At 45.6% G+C, this 21,063-nt stretch overlaps 1 protein-coding gene across 1 annotated transcript in view; it reads right to left on the reverse strand.

Annotated features, from left to right (window-relative positions):
• Positions 1-977: 977 nt before the first annotated feature.
• Positions 978-21,063, reverse strand: part of LOC149351524 (uncharacterized) — a 116,853-nt gene continuing 96,767 nt past the window's right edge. Inside the window, exons 11-18 of the mRNA XM_089580889.1 lie at positions 20,768-20,819; positions 17,554-17,808; positions 16,281-16,379; positions 13,312-13,446; positions 8,269-8,373; positions 7,925-8,122; positions 3,745-3,848; positions 978-1,385 (exon numbers count right to left, since the gene is read on the reverse strand). Coding sequence (XP_089437015.1) covers positions 1,290-1,385; positions 3,745-3,848; positions 7,925-8,122; positions 8,269-8,373; positions 13,312-13,446; positions 16,281-16,379; positions 17,554-17,808; positions 20,768-20,819 — 1,044 coding nt within the window. The 3' untranslated portion in view covers positions 978-1,289. The remainder of the gene's footprint in view (positions 1,386-3,744; positions 3,849-7,924; positions 8,123-8,268; positions 8,374-13,311; positions 13,447-16,280; positions 16,380-17,553; positions 17,809-20,767; positions 20,820-21,063) is intronic.

Below are 21,063 nucleotides of genomic sequence, written 5' to 3' on the forward strand. Positions count from 1 at the left end.
CTGAAGGTAAGCGCACAAAGCTAAAATGCTTTGCATGCTTCATGTGTATCCAACGAATTTTCTTCACGACCGTCAAGTAAAAAAGGGCAGCCATCGCGCGCGGCACTGCCCACCAATAGGCGGAAGAGCGCCAAGCCGCAGGAAACATCAACGGTTAGAATTCGAATGTAGATTGCCTCCCGTACTATGAAGCCACGTTTTACCGCACGATAAATCAGGGCAGCATGACATTATTGTGAAGAAAATTTTGGTCGCGCAAATGCTCTCCCGCGGAAGCACTGCAATGCGCGCGACGGCGCGAGCGCGCGTCGTCCTCGGGAACCTGACGAGGGCGGCATCCGGCGGCGGTCGAAGGAAGCAGACAGCGCCTGTGACTCTCCGCGGTCGCGGGAGAGAGGCGAGTTTCGCCTCCTAAATGCTTCTATCTCCGTGGCGGTGGCGCGGTGAATAGCACATGAATAAGAAAATGGAAAAGAGGCAGTAAGTGTTGTGGTGATGAGCATGCAGTACCAACAGTGCTGAGAGTTCAGGTCTTTTGTCATGACTGGATGGTGCCCGACATATGTGGCCCACTCTGATCGGCAGAGCTGGGATGCCAAAACACCCAAGGAGCAAACGCTTTGCAGAACCCTATTTGAGAAATGCTGGTCTGTAAACACTGGAAACGCTGGTCAGTGCTGTGCCTGTCTACTTCTTTTGTCCTGTCTCAGTCGTGCTGTGCTTTTAACTGATGATGGTCTAGAGTACCAAACACAGCAAAGAAGCTTTCCGAGCCCCAGTTATTGCAACAGCAGTTGCTAGCAATAAGGATGAGCATATAAAAAATGCGGCCACTAGTATGATTTAGCATGCTGGTCATATGCTGAATGAGACCATAGATCACAGCATCACAAATAACATGCAACTTCCTACACTGCCACCAAATAGCAGTCGCAGTGATTTTTTACAAGATAAATAAAAAATACAATGAGGCCTGGTCGCAGCTGCAATCTTTTATTTCATAAATAACGGCTTAATAAAAAACGCTTGCTTTTCACTTTTTTTTCAATGAAGACGAGAGCAGAGTGAGAAGGAGAGTGAAGGAGAAAGAGAGAGAGAGTGAAAGAGAGAGAGTTGGGGTTTAAAATGATGCTTGTATATATATATATGTATATATATATATATATATTGTGCCATGGGTGGTAGTAAATCATAAATGTATATAACACGGGTAATCCCCATCTTGGGGTGGAATGAGTCCCCATTCCATGCGGCAGGAAAGGGTAGGAGGAGAAGGCAGGGGGCGCCTACTATCGGACCAGCCTCAGGCACTTCTTGAGATTGTCGATGGTCACCTGCTGCTCTTGGCGCTCCTCGTCCAAAGACTTCTTGCTCTGATACAGCTCCTGCAGCGAGACCCAACAACCATGCTAAGCACTTCGAGAATAACAGACTATCTGCAAACAGACTTTTATGGTTAGTCCAGAAAAATAATAGGCTTCGCGATGCAACAGTCAGTGTGAGTATTCGCTGCATTATTAAATAAAAGTTTCGTATTTATGATTTCTGTACCGCACATACGTTAAAAATCAGAAAGTTGAGGTCTGCTTTGGCAAACCAATGGAAAGCACCATCTGTGTAGCAGTGGCACAATCTGCACATTAGGCATCCTTGTGCAACACACTAAATAAATGCTGAATGTGCACCAGTGCCAGTGCTTTTTAATACCTCTGTCACATGGGCAACGGCAATGCCCCTTGAGCTAGTGGTCAATGACTCAATGGGAACTGGCCGGTGCCACACAACGGTTTTCAATGGCTATTGATGGGGATAGACTTAATGGAAGTTTGAAAATGATTACTGGCATCTCTAGGGCCCTTGAGAACAGCCGCGCACTTATTAAATATGAAAAAATACTGCAAAAGCAAATTTTTTTTATTAACGACAAAACTTTAGACTACATTAAGCAGTTTATAAACAAATTTTTATTTAGTACACAAAATGGCAGCTCTGCAGACTGTCAGTTGTAAACAGACTGAGGCTACTGATGCCATTTTTGTTGTGCACCGCGCCTCTCCGTTTCTCTTGGTTGCAACTCTTGGTGCCCTTTGCAACAAACGAGACCAAGAAGATAACCACAAGTGCAACAACGATAGCTGTGAACACAACAAAGAGAGTCACTGATTTGTGGCAGCTTGACCGGCGAAAAAAGAATACTTTGAAAACAATGTCTGTGTTGTTGCCTATTGTCACCTCGCCATTTCTGTCTGTAGATTGTATCTGCTTTTCTGAACAAACTTTCAATTAAAGATAGGACTTATTTCAGTATGTGGCTCTTGGTTTATTACTGCTTCTTATCTTTTTACTAAATGTTGCTCAATATCATCTGTCCGACAGCACATTCACTACTCAATGACTATTGAAACTGGCCGTGTGGCAGAGGCACATCTGGATGGCTCTAAAAATTTTGATGGATATTGACTAACTGGGCACTGAGATTGCCCATGTGACACGGGTACAGCTCTTAAACCTTTCATCCTGATCTAAGCAACATGCATCACTGCTTAGGCTTAAGCACTATACATGTGTTCTATGCACAAAGCTCAGTTTGTAGATCACACAAAGTAGACATCACTCGTTACCCACTTAAGTGAAATTTAAACCAGGTTTTTGGAATTATTATCCCAACTGTGATGAAATTCAGAGGATGCAGCCCATTCTTGGTCTACCCAGCAGTTCTAGAGCACCTGTAACGAACTTCTTTTGCAGGGAGCACTGATTCCCTAGTAAACCTGAGAACTAGTCAACTTGCCCCAGCTTTTTTCATCTGACGATGAGCACATGACGTGGCACTGTGAAGTACATGCACCTACCTACTAAAGCCCAACCCGGTTCTCTTTTGCATGTACAATACAGTGTACAGACAGGTTTTGCAAGGTGTCGGCTAGCTTTTCAGTGACATACAGCAGCACATAGGGAATCTGAAAAGCTTTGTTGAGATGTGCTTAATTTAAAAGCAATGAAATAGGCATCCATTGCTTCAGAACTTAGAACACCAATTATTCAAAAAGTTTCAGGTACCAAGTGCTCCCCAATGGATTTCAAGAGTCAGCTTCATGACCAAGTTGCACTGTAGGTTCCCAATGCCTTATCTCCTGCCCTACCAGTTAATGTGTATGATGTAGAGATCACATTCAATAGTGAACCTTACCGTTCATATGAAAAGTAGCAAAGCTTTTGACAGAACTGCAAAAAATAGTCACAGCCATGCAGTTTTCATCTCAGAAACAGTCGGTGCAGCCGCAGCCCAAGTTTTCCTTAATAAATTTTGGCCATTTCGACGAGTTACGTGCACTGGAGAGGTTGCTTTGCCTGCAAGCTTCTCGAAAGCACATGCATTTTGGCTTGATGTAGCCAAAATTTGTTGGGCCACAGCGCCGAGAGTAACAGCGTTTTCGAAATTCTAAAAACTGATACAGATATTACTTACGGTGGGATACCCGCCTCTCAATAATTATGGAGCCTAACAGCAATGGTTAAAAAGTTAATTATTCAATATTAGTTAACCAGCCCACTAGTTAGCATGTCTTAGCTGTATTCTGATGCACTACAGCACTGACAATGCTATGGCGAAAAAAAATTGCTCTTCTAACTCTAAAAGCCTATTTTTAAAAATTGTGTAAAGACTTAGGTGAAACACCCTGTATATAAGGACGCTTGCAGGGAGGTGCCTGCAGAAGCCATGGAAACAGATAACAGACTTACGGCCATCTGAACGCGCAGCCGCTGGGCTTGCTCTTGGAGCTGCTGCTGCTCAGTGCGTAACTGCCGCTCCCGCTCTGTCAGCAGTACCCGCTCCATGTGGCGTTCTGCATCAGGGACCCCGGACACATTTATTTCGCTTTGCCAACACTTACTTTAGATGAAACACACCAAGCTCGAACATGATAATGAAGGGTGGTCAGTGAGTGATCATTGTGGGAGGGAATCAGTGCTACGACAGAGCACACTAAAAGTGGGTGGATGCCTCCAAAACCACTAGTTCTCATGCCATGCCCTAGAGCTTATTCCTCCCTGTGACCACAGCAGGCAGAAATGAACAAGTGTTGTCATGCACAACAATTAGATATTCAGCGGAGAATTAGGTCTGTTTACAATCATGAGTTAGGCACAGCAATGATTATGCAGCAGCACCCCAAACTTTATGGATAACCCAGAAAAGGTTGTCACAAATAAGGAAAAAGATAAAGAATGCAGTGTGGTCAATAAATAATGAACTACATTCTGGATGAAGGCAAGACAAAGAACAATGTAGCCTATCAGATGAATTTTTTCTATTTGTTTACTCAGAAGGACTTTTGGAGCAGGAGACTAAGCCTTAACAAATGCAATGGACAGTTGTTCCATGAATTAATATTTAGCTGTTCCAATCTTGCAAGAAAATCCAACCAAAAACAAACACATTTCCTTCAAAAGAGCTTTTCGGTGATGGAGAAGAGTGATAAGGCTATCAACATACAGTAGAATCTTGGTGATACGAAATTCAAGGGGCGGCGAAAATTTTCGTATCACCCGAAATTTCGTATCACCAAAAAACGAGCAAAATCCGTTTTCGAACCTTCCAAAACGCACGAAACATTTATTTCCGTTGAAAGAAGTCGCGTATGTCCTTCTGCACCTTCTTTTCCGCGAGATCTGACAGCAGAGAGCTTTGAAAGCTGAAAAACTGGGCTGCTGTGTTCTCCCGCACAGACTTGGAGTTCACGGCGCGCCGCAGAATATCGAGGGCGTGCATCGTTTCTGATGGCGTCGGCGGTGGGTCATCACTGCTTTAGTCGTCGTCGTCTTCGTCACTGCTTGGGATGTCAGGCTGTGATGACGCTTCCTCCGCGATGTCTTCCACTGTGCGGAGACCACAGGTGGCGAGACCGTCGTCCGCGGTGACAAAATCGTCGACGCAACAGTCGACGCCAAGTTGGTCCCAGACAGCGGTCGGAATCGGGTCTGGCACTTGCGAGGCGGCAGCCACGGCGGATTTAAAAATCCCACACTTCGCGAAACAATTGGCGACAGTCGCAGGAGTGACCCTATCCCAGGCCATTGCGACAAAGTGCATGGCATCCAGAAGACTAATCTGGAGATTAGCGTCTTTCCGTTCAATCTTCGCGAGGAGGCGGCACACCAACAAACCCTTGAAATGGTGTTTGACATTTCTGATAATTCCCGCATCCAATGGTTGTAAATGACTGGTTGCGTTCGGGGGCAGGAACACCACCTTAACACTCTGTAACGTCATTTGTTTCGGATGGGCGGTACACTGGTCCAGCAACAAGACAATTTTTCTGTTTTGGCAAGAAATTTTGCGGTCAAGGTAGGTGACAAATTCTGTAAACAGAGAAGACGTCATCCACGCCTTTTTGTTAGCCTTGTAGACGCAGGGCAATCGACCGGCTGCCTTAAAGCATCGAGGCTTTTGGTACTTGCCAATGACGGTCAGCGGCATCTTATCTGATCCGTCGGCGTTGCAACAGAATAAAACTGTTACACGCTGTTTGCTTTTTTGTCCGCCCTGGCAGGCATCGCCTTTAAAGCACAAACTTTTTTCGGGCTGGAGATTGTAGAACAGCCCTGCTTCGTCTACATTAAAAACATCACGTGCCTCATATCCTGCTATGTAAGACGGCAGCGTGGTTGTCATCCAGTCTTCCACAGCGGAGGCGTCGACTTTCTTTCCTTCGCCACATACGGTCTTGTACGAAAGGTTATGCCGTACCTTGAACCGGTGAATCCACCCACCAGATGCCTGGTTCAGGCACCAGATGCCTGAAAGTTATCAATGCCCAGCTTGAGTGCGATGTCCGCTGCCTTCTCGCGAAGCACTTTTCCGTCGATGTTGACGCCGGCCGCCGTGACCTCTCTGAACCACGTTAGAAGAACCTCTTCCAACTTCACATGGTGGGCAGTTTTCGCTTCTTTGGAATTTATCGCGAAGCGCTGCACATTTTGCATTATTTGGTCGCGCTGACCAACGATCGTGGACAACGTTGACAGCGGCAGGCCTAGTTCCTTGGCCATGTCAGTGCGCCTTTTCTTGGGCTCTTTGTCCACCTTATTTAAAATTTCCAATTTGTCCTTAAAGGTCAGCGCCTTCCGCTTCCGTGACATTGCAGTATCCTTTCACGTTGCCGAGATCGATGATCACAAAACGACACGCTGTCAACACGTTGTCTGCCTCAACAAACGAGTAAACGAAACGCACGCTGGCCGCTGCAGCAGAGACTCGACTCCGGAAAGCGCAAGAGTGGGGCGACGGAGAAATGTGGAGAGGGCCGCATCCGGGCCGTGCGCACAACGCCGCCGGGCTGCTTGGCCAATAGGGAGCAACAACGAAATAAAAAAAAAAGTGGCGGAGAGGGGGGAGAGGGAGACTGAAGGAGAAGGGAAACGCTCCTTCGCCAACTTCTCTGCTGCCGCGGGTTCCCGAGCCGGTTCCCCCACCCCGCTGTTTTGTTTGTTTTTTTTTTTCTTTCGCGCGTGTGTGCTTGATCCGTGTTGCTCTGCTGCGCACGCTTTTCTCGCTGTGCGTGTGCGCGGGCCTCGACGGTCATGACACCGAAGTTCGTATCACCCGTCGCGAAGAGAAAAAGTGTTCGGAACATCCGATTTTTTGCCCATTGAACGCAATGCAATTCGGCCGGGGAATTTTATGAATTCGTATCACACCAAAATTCGTATCAGCCGAGTTCGTATCACCGAGATTCTACGATCAACTCAGACAAAAAGTATTAAGACATGCATTCTATCAGCATCTGCCTTTTAAAATATATTTTTCATTTGTGCACTGAAGAACAAAAGCACGAATTTTCTTCTGTTGCTTCTGGAAGGATATTCGAAGATAACACAGTTTCATCTGCGTTGAAAATAGCATGGGGCTGGTAACTTGTAGTGACGTCGCCTCAGGGTTCTTGAATCCACCTATTCACAGTGTCGATGTCTATGGCTCTCACCAGTGACTGCCTTGCCGACAATTTCGTGGCATTCTTTAAAGCGCTACAACCAACCGAAGCCACTGCAGAAGTCGGGTCTCTTGTGAACAAAAGCAAAGTTCTTTGCTTTCTGCTCAATCATGGGGCCGGGAACCAGAATGTTTCGCATTGAACGTCGAGGAACCATTTGTACATAGCTACCTCAACATCATACGTATCTGTGCATAAATCTGGTGCCACAAGCAACGGGTTTCTTCTCCGTTTTAGTCCAAACGTCAGTCTTTATCTTCAAAATGGTAATCAGTGTGCTTCTCGGAATCTTGTACGCTGCAGCAACTTTAGATATCTCCTCACCTCGTTCAACAATTTGCTGATTTCCAGCCTCATGAAGAGGTTTTGTCATTTCGTGGCTGCCATCACGCATGCTCACAGAGACAAAGAAAACCATGCAAAGTTGCCAATGGCAGCAAAATGCACCCTACACGTGAACTGTGTGAAAACGTAGGCACAACCAGTGCACTGGTGTAATGTGCTGAAAACTGGCTGGCTACGCATCTGCCGCCTAGTCATGGAAAATCTGCGTCATCATTGGTCTGCACGCACTATGTAGCACTGTGGCACCCACAGGTCCATGTGAGAAAGCTAACCTCTGGAAATCTGCTGAGGGAAAGCCAGCTTCCTGAGTCAACCGGTGTTGCCTGCAGTTCGATCTATCGTATGTGAGTGGTAATTTTTGTACTATGTAGCCGTACATTTTCCCATACATTCACATTGTAGCTTCACGATGCTCAGAAATTACTTAATATAAAGGATAATTCGATCTATCCGAGTTTGATATATCTGGGTTTGACTGTATTTTAAATACAAACAAGTCAGGCTGTAAGGAAAAATTTGTAGAAAGCTAACCAAACAATAAAACATGGCACCAAAGCTGGGCATGGTCAAAAGAGTGCACTCACCCTGGTTGTAACGTGAGTAAGCTTCCATTATAGCTTCAACACCAGGCCAATGAAAAGGGGCTGACACTGGCCCAGCAGAGCCCTCTCCACCTTCCTCTCCAGGTTCTGCTAACACAGGCTCTTGGACTGGGTTTGGCGCAGCCACCAAAGGTGCTTTCGTGTGAAATATGGAGTAACTCGGCCGCTGACGGCGTTTTTCTGCTCCCCAGCAAAAGACAAAACAGCAAAAAAGAAAAAGGTGGAAGTGTTACAATCAATTCTTGTAAGAAACAACCTCAAAGACAGTTGAAACTGTCAAAATAACAGGGGTGATGAGGAGCCAACAGATGGAAAGAGCCACTCACTGAGCTGGTGCAGCTGCTCGTGCTGTTGCTGCTGCTGGCTGTGTTGCAGCACCGATTCATGGAATTCGTGGACGAAGTCCCTGCCATACTGCTTTCCCTGGAGAGCTGCAGTGCAAACATGCAAACAGTCAAGCTAGAGGTGACAAAATCCTTCTCCAAATTCTATGTGATCCCTGCATCATACTCGGTGTGACTTGCAATGCCCCGACACCAATCATAGTGACAGTTCAAAGCAATGTGAGAGGGACTACACAGATCTTGCTTGCCCAGCAGCCCACTTTGCACCTGCAGACACCTTCACTTTGTTTTATGGTTTATGGGGGTTTAACGTCCCAAAGCGACTCAGGCAATGAGGGATGCCGTAGTGAAGGGCTCTAGAAATTTCGACCACCTGGGGATTTTTCATGTGCACTGACATCGCACAGTACTTGGGCCTCTAGAGTTTCGCCTCCATTGAAATCTGATCGCCGCGGCCGGGATCGAACCCGCGTCTTTCGGGTCAGCTCCAAGCGCCATAACCACTGAGCCACCGCGGCGGGCTCACTTTGTTTTAGTTTGGCAGAGGTATTACTAATGAGACTGACAAGCCCATGCTTAAGTTATGGGCTTTACAATTGCAGGTAAAAATTAGACGCCAAGAGTGAAAGCAAACTGGCAAGGAGGGGTAAGCAGTGTACAAACAGCAAAGTGTCCATACTGCTTGGCAGTGTAACAATGACTGGCACCACTACTTAAGCTGTGCAAGAGCATATCAGCATACACTCATGCATATCACATCACATCTACACTCTTATCCGAAACTATGAAAGAGCTCAACAAGTTATGTGACATCCTTACACAATGACAACAGGACCACTAGGCATGAGGGCACTTCAGTGCAAACATACGAACAGAACCTTAGTAGATAAGTCATTTACGAGACCTACTCAAGAAAAAACAGATTTTTACTGAAAGAGTTCCATGAGATTCCCCCCCCCCCCCCCTACTTTTTTTTACGGTTGTGTTTGCAGCTATTCACTAATTGCCCATTTGTAACTGTCACCAATATAACCTGCCTCACCTAACGTAAGGAAACATATTTCATTGACCTAGAGTAGTCAACTTTTGTTGTCTCTGGATAGTTCAAACTCTTGCTTTTTCCATACGTGAAAGTCCCAGCCATCACCCAAACATTTCTATGTAAGGAACGCCTCACTTTTCCTGCACAAGGTATCTGCTAAGAAAGCATTCAGAAACTAATGCTTCATACAGCGTTTACACAGGCGTGTTACAAGGGTTGATGGCAGCAGATGGTCAATACTTCAAATGTGTATTTCAGTTATACAGTATAATCTCGTTACAACAGATCCGGCTACAACGGATATTCGGATATAACATACCGATTTGCGAAGTTTGGTCGGTTTTCCTCTTTCTTCTATTGACTGAACTTCGCTTACTGCGGATTCGGCTACAACGGACACTCGGATAGAACGGACCAGAATTTGGAGATAATTTGAATTCGCACTTCATTACAGCGGACTTTTTGGCAGTAAATGGGGCTTATTTTCAAACGGTCCTCGGACCGCGGCCGGCAAAAGCAATGATGGCGGGTGCCATTTTGCTATCGCCGTCTACAGCTGCTGCGTACCAACAAACTCCGAACGTAAACTGTCAATGCTCAGCTCGCAGCCGCGACTCGCCGAAAAAAAAAAAAAAAGAAAACAGAGACTGACTTTAAACATAAACCAACACCTTCTGCTCCGCTTTCAGCCAGACTGGCCAAGCAAAAATTGCCTGCTGCACGCACCTCGGTCACTACTTTTTCGTGATCCAGTGCTCACTCACCTTTCTTTTATGGACCACTGGAGCAGTACAGTAAACTTTTCTTAAAGCACTTTTTCGACGTACAGAGGCGGTGAAAAAAATTCAAGCTGTGCAGCATATACGCGCTGCTCGAATTTTCGTTCGTCGCGTTTGGGACCGGGTGGTAACGAAAAAATGCTAGAATCGTCCATGATGCAATGATGGACGACGACCTAGGCAAGCAAGAGCGATGAAAGGAAATTTGAGCAGCGGAGCGCGTAGGCGTCACGCTGTTCACGATTCTTATCGCATTTTTATCTGCTGGTCCGCGGTCGGCTGACATCGCGGCATGCGCCTCAGAAGGCCAACAGCTGGAAGGAGATTGAAAGCGATAAAACAGCGTATCTGCCACACTCGCGTGCTCTGACTTCCGAAATAACTACTCGGTAAACAGTAAGCCGAACAGACAGAGATAAGCAAACTGCTAAAGACAGTGCGCCGCGCGGCTGGATTTCGGACGCACGCCTCGGAAGTTACAGGCTGCTGCACGCTGCTGTGCGGAAGATGGCCCTGATTGCGCACGTTTCGTATTCACGCAGTGGCTTTTTTTTTTTTTTTTTCGCTGTTTCCGGAAGTTATTGTTAGCGCACGTTTCGTATTCACGCAGCGGCTTTTTTTTTCGCTGTTTCCGGAAGTTACTGTTAGCGCACGTTTCGTATTCACGCAGCGGCTTTTTTTTTTTTCGCTGTTTCCGGAAGTTATTGTTAGCGCACGTTTCGTATTCACGCAGCGGCTTTTTTTTTTTCGCTGTTTCCGGAAGTTACTGTTAGCGCACGTTTCGTATTCACGCAGCGGCTTGTTCAGCCTGACCTGCCCTTGTGCTTGCAGCGGCTTCTTTTCACGTTTCGCCTGACCTGCCCGCGTGCGTGGTAGTTAGTGTGTGGACAGGATGGATGCGGAAGATTCAGTGACTGCAGGGCCTTCTCAGGCTTCGCAGTCAAAGAAACGGAAGCAAATATCCCTGAAGGAAAAGCTGAAAATTATTGAGCAAGTCGAAAAGGGGAAGAAGCAGTCGGACGTCGCAGAGGCTTTTGGCCTATCGAAACAGACCGTCCACATGATCATCAAGAACAAAGATGCGATCCTGACAAAGCAGGTGACCGGCGACCTGCAACCTAAGAGGTTTCGATTCCGCGAGGCTTCGTATCCGGACGTCGAAGAGTCGCTGCTGGTATGGCTCCGTGACGCCCGTTCTCGAAACATACCCGTGAATGGTTTTCTGCTACGGAAACGGGCGGAACAACTTGCCTTCGTTTTAGACCACAACGACTTCAAATGCAGTGAAGGGTGGCTAAACCGTTTCAAATCGCGGCACGGAATCGCCTTTAAGTGCATTTCTGGAGAGTCGGACAGCGTCGACGACAGTGTGGTGGCGGGCTGGAAAGACCATTCGCTGCCGGGTCTGCTTGCGGGCTACGCTCCGCGGGACATTTTCAACGCTGACGAAAGCGGACTTTTCTATAAGCTGAGACCGGGAAAGACGCTTGCTTTCTCTGCAGATTCATGTCACGGAGGGAAACAATCCAAAGAACGTGTGAGCATTCTTCTGTGCTGCAATATGGATGGGAGCGAAAAAGTAAAGCTCCTTGTCACAGGAAAATCTAAAAGGCCTTTGTGCTTGCGCAAAGTGCATGTTCCTGTAGACTGGGAGTCAAATAAAAGTGCCTGGATGACAAAGGACATCTTCAACAAATGGCTGCTGAACTTTGACAGCAAGATGAGGAAAGAGAAGAGGAATGTGGTACTGTTCCTGGACAACTGCTCGAGCCATATGCAAGTACCAGAGCTGCAGGCCACCAAAGTGCTGTACTTTCCTCCTGGCACAACATCCAGAGCGCAGCCAATAGACCAGGGTGTTGTTCACTCTCTGAAGGCCAGATACCGCACTCGCCTTGCAGAGCGCCTGCTCTATGACATGCAGCAGAAGAGGGAGTCTGTGATAGACTTAAAATTTGCTGTACAAATAATTTCAGCTTTGTGGGAGCAACTCGATGCAAATATTATAAAGAATTGTTTTCATAAAGCTGGATTTGTTTTGAGCAACAATGAGCCACCAGCACCTCTGGCAGAGGATCCAGACCAGCCAGATCCAGTGCTATGGGCAGCTGTGCAAGAAGCATTCGGCACGCAAGACTTTACGGAGTATGCGGACGTGGATGCTGAATTAGTCAGCACGGAACAGTTGACGGACGACGAGATTGTTGCCCAAGTCAGGAAAGTGCCTGCCATAGAAGAGCAGGAAGATGAAGAGGACGAAGGTGGCACTGTCCCTCGAAAGGTTACCACCTCCGAAGCACAGCAGCACATCGAAGGCTTGAAATCGTTTTTCGAGCAAAATGCTGCACCTGACGAAGTAAATCGCCTTGTGCTAATGGAGGCACGATTAGTGTCAAAAGCTGTTACATATTCAGTTCAGCCAAAGTTGACCAACTTCTTTCAGAAGTGCTAAGTGGACAATAAAGCTTTTGTTGTCGGCAGGCGGTGCTTGTAGTTTATTCTGTTTATAACAGACTGATGCGTGGTTATAGACCAAAGTCTGTTGTAACAGTATTTGGATTCTACAGACTTCCCTTACAACAGACCAAAACCCTGGGCACCATCGAGGTCTCTTGTAATGAGATTATACTGTACTATTTTTTTCCATTGTGTTTTATTTACCCCTTTAGACAACAAGTCATATTTTTCAGCCCCACCAAGGCACAATGAATGCATGTTGACTGTACCTTGCACTTGGACTGATGAAGCAGTATTTCTAAAAGTGTAGCTGCCTCGTTCGGAAACAAACGATTATTTTTTGCCATTATCATCAAGCACAAATGCTGAATACTCTGCTGATGGTGTAGCAGTCTGAAAGACTAGAAGTGTGTTTTTATTTTTCAAAGATGTCATGCATCTGCCAGCTAATCTCTACTAAAATTATTTTTCTTTGTCCGCTTTGAAGTGTACAGCATCTGACAAAAACATCACCTGCAACAAAAGTGTGGCCGGTGGTCAGGCAAAAAAATTTGGTGTGCATGACAGGGACACACCACTTGGCAAACAACAACAAAGTGTTACATGTGCTTATGGCCAACATACTGGGGTAGAATGGCCCTCCAAACAATGTGGCAAAAAGCACAAGAAACACAAAGAAGGTGCACTGCCATGCAGGCACTTTAAGCTGAAGCAAAGATTCCATGAGCAAGAAAAAGCAAGTCGTACCACTTTGAACAGAAGGAAGCTTGCGGCTGGGTGGTCCATCAGCGGCAGCACAGACGCCATTCTGGTGCGACTCCACACTTGCAGCCAGCTGCCGCTTCAGAGCACGTCGCTGCAGGTACCCAGCTGAGGTGATGGCTACCACAAAAAACAATAAGTCTTGTGAGCCACTAAAAGAGACAGCACTTTCTTCAATAATGCGGTACACGACCAATGTGTATTTCAGTATCGTATTTACTCGCATAATGGTCGCACTCGCGTAATTATCGCACTCCTGAATTTTGTTGTCAAAATTCAATTTTTTTAATTCCCCGCGTAATGACTGCACCCCAAACTTTTCGCTGAGATTTGTCATGTGCCAAGCCTAGCCGATGATGACCGTGCTAGCCATCTGCTGAAAGATGGCACATGCAGATGACTATCTTGCTCTGTCAGCCACCATTTTTGTTTTGATGTTCCGCACTGTTACAGCGGCAGCGGCCTGTTTGTTGACCTGCAGTCATCCCGCAGCAAACGCGTTCCGACACATCATGGGCAGTCTAAATGCGGTTACAGTTTAAATGTGGTTAAGCTTAATCACAGTTTGTTGTTACAAGGCTTGCCACAGTTGTGGGTTGCAGTGCAGCGAGCGGAACGATGCGGTGATCTGGAGTGAAGTGACATTTGCAAATATCTCGCAGCGCATTTGGTGCAGTGTCGAGACTGCCTCCACAGCCAAATACATTGCATTGCCGCCCGCAAGCTGACCGTGCCAAGGCAACATCTCTAAGCGGATCCCTGGCGCCAGCGTCAGAAAACCGTGCTTTTCTTGTTCTCATAAATAATCATCCTGGGATAAGGGGATGTCAAAAATGAATCCTTCTTGAGGATCGCTGGCCTGTACTGAGTTAGTAGCAGGAGTAATAACTACAATAGAAGCTAGTTTTATGTTCGCAGACGCGTAGCAGCTGCCGCTGTTGCACCATGGCTGACCCGATCTGCTTGCACACCAGCCCAGCTGCTAAGGCATCACCGACATCGATCATATATATCTTTCTTTTAATATGAAACAATGAGGTTATGGCAGTGCCATAAGCTGGTAAATTCAAAAGCACCGTCCACTGTGGCTTCGATGCGAAACAATTAGGCCTAGTGATGATGACTAGGGAATAGCACACCAGAGCGCCATCGTTCGCCATGCTCACGGGCGGCACCATTGCGGTAAGCTCGTGGAATACGGTGCTGCGAGCATTGCGAACGTGATGATGCGGCAGGGACCGGACATTTTTTGGCGTAACAGCGGTAAAATGCGTAGCTTCAGAACCGAGGGACGCTGCTGTTGTACGCTGTTGCTGCGCCTTCGGACGGGATCGAAGGCTGCATAAAAGCAAAGGCAGGCAAAGGCCATGCTATGGAGCTAGACTGTAACCCATAGAAAAAAGCTTATCAGATTGATACTTTTGCACTTACATACACACCATTGTAGCTCTGGAGAGCGTGCATTTTTGTTCACTTATTTTGCATGCATCAATGCTTTAAAAGGCCTAAAATAAGCTTAACTGCTTGAGGGGGGAACCTGGTCTTGAAAAGAAAATTTTGTTAATCTAGTCATAGTTATGAAACTTTCAGGGCACATGTATTTTTGTGCGCTGATTCTAGATATGTCATTTCATTTCATGTAAAACAATTCCTTGAGCACTTATGCAATTTGTATGCAAGTATTTTACGAAGAGTTTTGAAGACAATTTGCACCAGGAAACTCGCTGAAATGTATGCTATTGGGTTCTCTTGATATCAAGGAATGCAATAAGGGTAAAATTATCATCCTGTCTATCAGAGAACTTGAGTTATAGAGTACTAAAGCTGCCACTTCAGAAACAGGAATATACACTTTTCTTCTCATATCTGAAGCGAAAACTTCAAAACCCTATAACTTAAGTTCTATAACAGGCAGGAAGACAATTTTACCTTTATTGCATTTCTTGGTGTCAAGAGAACCCAATGACATACATTTCAGCAAGTTTCCCGCAAGAAATTTTTTTCAAAGCTCTTCACAAAATACATGCATAAAAATTACATAAATGCTCAAGGAATTGTTTTACATGAAATGAAATGACATATTTAGAATCGGGACACAAAAATGCACCTTCCCTTAAGATTTCTTAACTGTAACTTCATTAATAAAATTTTTTTTTCAAGACCAGTTGAAGGACTATAGACGCCAAATTTTTACTTGTGTGTTTTCTTCTTGCAAATAATGCGTTAGACACTGTTATACATGGAGCACCCTGTGGTATTCGTGTACGACCGCTAAATAATTTACACCTGAATTTTTCCTAAACACTGCTTTGGTTCCATCAGCCAAACGATAACTGAGATGCGTGGTTGGTGTTTAGGCCATATGAGGCATAAAAAATTGCCTATATAATTGCTGACAGGTCATTTGTTGTCATTCCAGGCCTTGGAAGAGGCTGGATTAAATGTCGTAGTGAATTAAAACTACATATCAGCGATTATGTTAGTTTTTCTAGTGGATCACATTGAAAAAAATCAACTTGACGTCATAGTCATCTTTCGGTTAATGAAACCGAAACAGCATGAGAGAAGTTCAATTATAAATTATTTAGGAGTTGTAAGTAAATACCACCCTGCAATCCATGCAGTCTAATGTCTAACAATTCGTTTCACACAACAAAATGCGCAATAAAATTAGGTGTTTAAGTCCTTTTGCTTAAATAATGACTTCAGCAATAAGTTAAGAAAAAGTATACCACTACTGCATGCAGACGACAAAGTCATCAAGTCACAATTTTCTGATGCCCTTGCCAACTAACATGTGACGCAACAAATGGCCGGTCAACTGCACTGCACTGGCTGCAATCCTTTGTAGCAGCCATTCTCTAGTGCCAAGTACAAAGTCTTCAAGTCTTAGTGCACAGTAGGCAAGAAAAAAAGCATGGCAGCATGCCATTAGAGAGACGTCCATTGCATACCTGGTCTGTGACTAGTGTTGCTGAGGGAGCTCTCCTTGCAGACTGCACCGTTACGTTGGGATCGCTCCATTACTATGGCACGCCAAATTGTTTCTCGGTCTGAAATAAAGGTGAGGGACATAGCTTACTCTTCTCTTTTCTGACCTGCACACCCCAACAGTCAGTACAGTAGCAGGGCTACTCCCTGGTAGTATGTTGATGCAACAGCACAGAATATACAAAATCCTTCATTTGACATAACACAATTCAAAAACATCCAGCTGGGAGACAACAGAATTTACAGCATAGAATGATTACTTTGCCCATTGGCAGTTTGGAAATTGTAAAAACCATTTATTTCTAACCCCACCCTTCAAATAATACCCAAAAAGGTCTTTAAAGTAATAAAACGAAATGAAGCATGTCACAATCTGAATGCACTTTTTCCCACCATACCAATTCAGACTTGAATAATAAGAGCACTTTCTTGGCTTTCTTACCATCTGCAAGGAAGAAAGACAGTCTCAGAAACAAAATTTTTATTACTGAAGTCACATTACACAAACTTGAGGTGAATATGTATTTCTTGGTGCTGATTCCAAATAGGCCATTAAATTTAAAGTAAAACAACTCCTTCTTTCAAGTAATGTCATGCAAGTTTTTGTGGCAGATTTCATAAAAAGTCTGTCAGAAAGAACTTGCTAAAATGCATTTTGATTTCCACCGATATAAAGGTGCAATAAAAAAAAAACAATTATCAGCCTCCCGTATTTTGCATTTTTAATGCACTAACCAAGGATTCAGCTTCTGAATGAAACGAAAATAATAAAAATGAGTATGAAAACCAAGAAAAGCTTGGTACAAGATAGTGAGATGAAAAAAAAAATAAACCTGAGAAAGTCGCAAACAAACAAAACTGTTTGCATTGCTCCAAACTGCTCCTAAATCACTAAAAGCATTGCTAAACAAATAAATACTACAGAAGGCATTCGGCAAATAATCTAGCTGCACTAACTGTAGTAAAGGCCTTTGGCACAAGTGTAAGTACAGTGCAAGCAGCTGTCAGTGGAAATTAACAACAGTACTTCTGCATTTGACCTTTTTTAAGGTACTACATGTTCAGCGGGTGTACACCTTTACTGGCATCTCTCTCTGGCAAGTTTGCTTGGTTAAAATGTGAGAACTGTTGCAGCCAGGCAAGTGGCTTTGACATAAGTGCAGGGCTTTCGCATCGCATTCTACACAAAGGCTGGCAATACCAGTCTCACAGCACAAAACAGCGTGCCACACTTGCCTTCATTGGTCCCAGAGGATGAGAGTCCCAACAAGAGCAGGAACTGACGCTTAAGCTGCTGGTCAGGCTCCCGAGCGTTCCTGCGAGGTGACAGCTGGCCAGACAACTGCTGTTTCTGCTGATGCTGCTGGCTAGCTGGTGCTGGTGTCTCCTCCTGATCCACAGGCTTCTGAAGAGGCGGCGGTGTTGTACAGAATCGTTCCTCGTTTCCGTGCAGTCGAGTCCAGTGTCGCACAAACAGCTCCAACTCCAGCTCTAAAAATGCAAGGCAACCAACGTGCAAGGAATCCTGCTATTGCAACTAAATGCAGAAAAGAATGTAAGATGACCGTGCAATGCTAAAACTCCAAATAATGATTTCATATGCTATAGCATCCTCCTAACTCATTCTGGGATTTTGGAGTGCGTTGAGTAAAGGTCAGCTTGCCTACATTAGGGTGCAGGAGTCAGAGATGCTGCTTCCCCTCCATAATATGGCTTGCCTGTCACATTGTGCGGCACAGCACAATGCAGGCAAAATCGGAAACCTAAGCTGGAGTTTGCCCCACGATGCTAGTGCTGGATTTCTCCCCTGTTGGAGAGATGCGACACCACTGATCGCTACAGCTCCGGCCACTGCTGGGAAAGCTGGTGCAACACATCTCAGTGAACACATGCACGCGCTGCAGAACATGTGGGTGGGGAGAGAGAGAGAGGAAAGGCGCGTGCAAAACCTGACCTGCTCGCCAAAGAAAAGGGGTTCTCATGGTTGCATTTTTCGATTCCTGGGCTTACAATAGAGCATCTGTCTTGCATGCGTTTCATGGGGAGGACAGACCCATGCAAAACAAGCACTTTTGCCAACCAAGTGTTTTTTTTTTTAATTATTATTTTCGTATTTTTCAGTTCCTGGGCTCACAAATAATGTAATTGGAAACTTGTTTTTATATGTGCTCCAGAAAGTAAGAAATAATTATTATTCTACAGATTGTGACCAGTGCATGCTGCTTCGCTTCAAGTCCTGGAAAACAAGCTGCCAACACTGTTTTCAAAGTGAGCGTACGGGGCGTGGAATACAGCTAGCGTGGCACGCAGTCCCTTGTTTAAACGGTCGTTCTTCGCTCTTTCTAACGCATATGCTCTCCTTTGCCAAGAGCATGAACATGAAATTTAAAGGCGAACATGAAGTTTTAGAAGAAGCGAGGCCTCAGTGGCTAGCAAAACAAAATCCCATATAGGGTTAACGCAAACTTCAACACACGACCAATCAAGCAATTTTACCGCGCTGGTTCGTCATTCTCTTTGGAAGTGTCTTGGTAGCCTTGAAACTTTGAGTGTGTATCTTTTCACCCGGAAAATGTAATCTACGAAGAAGACTCCTCAGATATTCGGAAAATGTGAACACATCATCAGTCCCCCAAGGCAAGAGGCAAGAGCAGTAGCTGACACAATTAGGCTGGTGCTATTTCCTTGTTTGGCTTTTCGCAAATAAACACGCTTCAATGGAGGCAGCGTTGGGTAATTGAGAAACTGCATAATATCGAGGAATTTGCTTCATGGAAGTTCATTACATCAAGGTTTAACTGTCGGATTATATAATAATTATGCATTGTTTGCTTGGCTGATGATCCAGTGTGAAGAGTAAGCACTCAATTCGAATAAGTTGCTCAAACACATTTGAATGTACAGTCGCCGACCGTTTATTCGGACCTCACGGGGACCGCGAAAATGTCCGAATAAACAGGTGTCCGAAAAAACAAATTCAGAAAAAAAAGAGAAAGAAATCGTTTATTTACATGCACCGGCTGATCCCGGGCTGGCGTTACATATGTCTCCTCGCCCAACGCCGCCTCTCCTCCTCCTCTTCTCCGTTCCTTCTTTCACCACCTCCTCGACTTGCCTCCTCCCCCACATCGTTTCGAGAGCCGTCGGGCCTCATCGCATCTGCACCGCTGCGTGCTACCACGGCGTTCTCGCGGGCTTGCTGCCACCGGCCTGGCGTTGCATAAGTCAATGCTCACGCGTGCTTCAACGAAAGGTCTTGATACTGCTACTCAGGGTTCAACAGACCCCTTTCGATGACAAAACGCCGGCTGTAAGCCGCCCTAGGCTAATATCGCATCTCCAGCGCTGCGTGCTACCACGGCGCTCTCGCGGGCTTGCTGCCGGATAAACAAACAAAGCGGCTCCTGGATTGCCTTGAGATGGCTTACTAAGCTGCGGCCGGAACTGGTGTGGCGCGCCACCATGCGGCGCGCTACCGAACCACGCGGAAACGATGATGATGAGCGGGAATTTGCAGTAGCGCCACCTCGCAGGGCAGCAAGGAGGCTCAGTTCAAAACAAAAATGGCGTTGAGCGAAGTGAACTGCGCGTCGGTGAGCGTCGGTGCGGCAAGTGCTGCCGGTCGAGTTGGCTCAAGGAGTGTCCGAAAAATCAAACGAGAGGCTGCAAGATGTCCGAACTTTCGGCAGTTGTTATACATTACGGTCTATGGGGAGAGTGGCGGTGCCACGAAGCAGTCTGAATAATCGAGCATGTCCGAATTTTTGGAGTCCGAAAAATCAATCGGCGACTGTAAATGCAATTTCAACCTAATAACATGAAATACCCTCATCATTACCCTCATTACATGCAAATGTGATCCACTGAAAATACCATTAAATCTTGTTTGATGATGATGCATTTTTATGGCACAAAGGCAGCTTAGCCAAAGAGTGTCATGGAACAAGGGTCTTTTTTTTTGTCTACACGAGGAGATGGAGTCAGAGCACCCCAGAGAAGCTGCACATCAGGCCAGTGGAAAGCTTGTGTCCCTTGAAAAATCAGTGGGCACCCGACACCAGTGCGGATCAAACCCCCCACCTCCTGCATACGAGCCGTACGCTCAAGTGCCGCTAAGGGCCACACTTTTTTTTGACAGTTTTGGTGGATTTCGACCCCTACCCGAAAACATAGTTTAACATTTCAGTTTTCAAGCTGTAGTCTGGGGAAACTACTTTATTGTCCCATACAGTTTGACATTCCATGTGGTGCCTAGGCACTTATATGGCGCCCACACGAATGCAGCCCTTACCAGCACATTTACGGTAACTAAGCCACGGCTGTGATATCTTTTTTAGTGTACTGTGCCAGGGGTATAACATAACAAGATGTGTAACAAGATGTGGTATAACAAGATGTGGTATAACATAACAGCTTCTAGTAACCTCTCTTCAGTGAGATTCAAACTTACCCTTTTTCTTCAGGTGATTTGTCAGGCCAAAGTTGTTCAGAAATTGTAATTTCTGAAGAGAAAAGACATACAGAAAAATCCTTGTGAATAAAGATCTCAATGTGGATGACGCTCAATAAACAATAAGATTATTCTATATTGCAACAGTGAGCCGCTGCACAGCTGAGCCACTGCACAGGAACATGAAATTAAACACTTAATCCCAGACCTCCTGTTCTCATGAGAATGTAGCAGCAAAAGCTTCCTAGAACCAACTCCATTGTTGGCTTTGCTCACATGGTCACTTTTGTCACAGA

The sequence above is a fragment of the Amblyomma mixtum genome, chromosome 3 (assembly GCF_055824585.1).
Source record: "Amblyomma mixtum isolate Tamu chromosome 3, ASM5582458v1, whole genome shotgun sequence".
Classification (NCBI taxonomy): Eukaryota; Metazoa; Arthropoda; class Arachnida; order Ixodida; family Ixodidae; genus Amblyomma; species Amblyomma mixtum.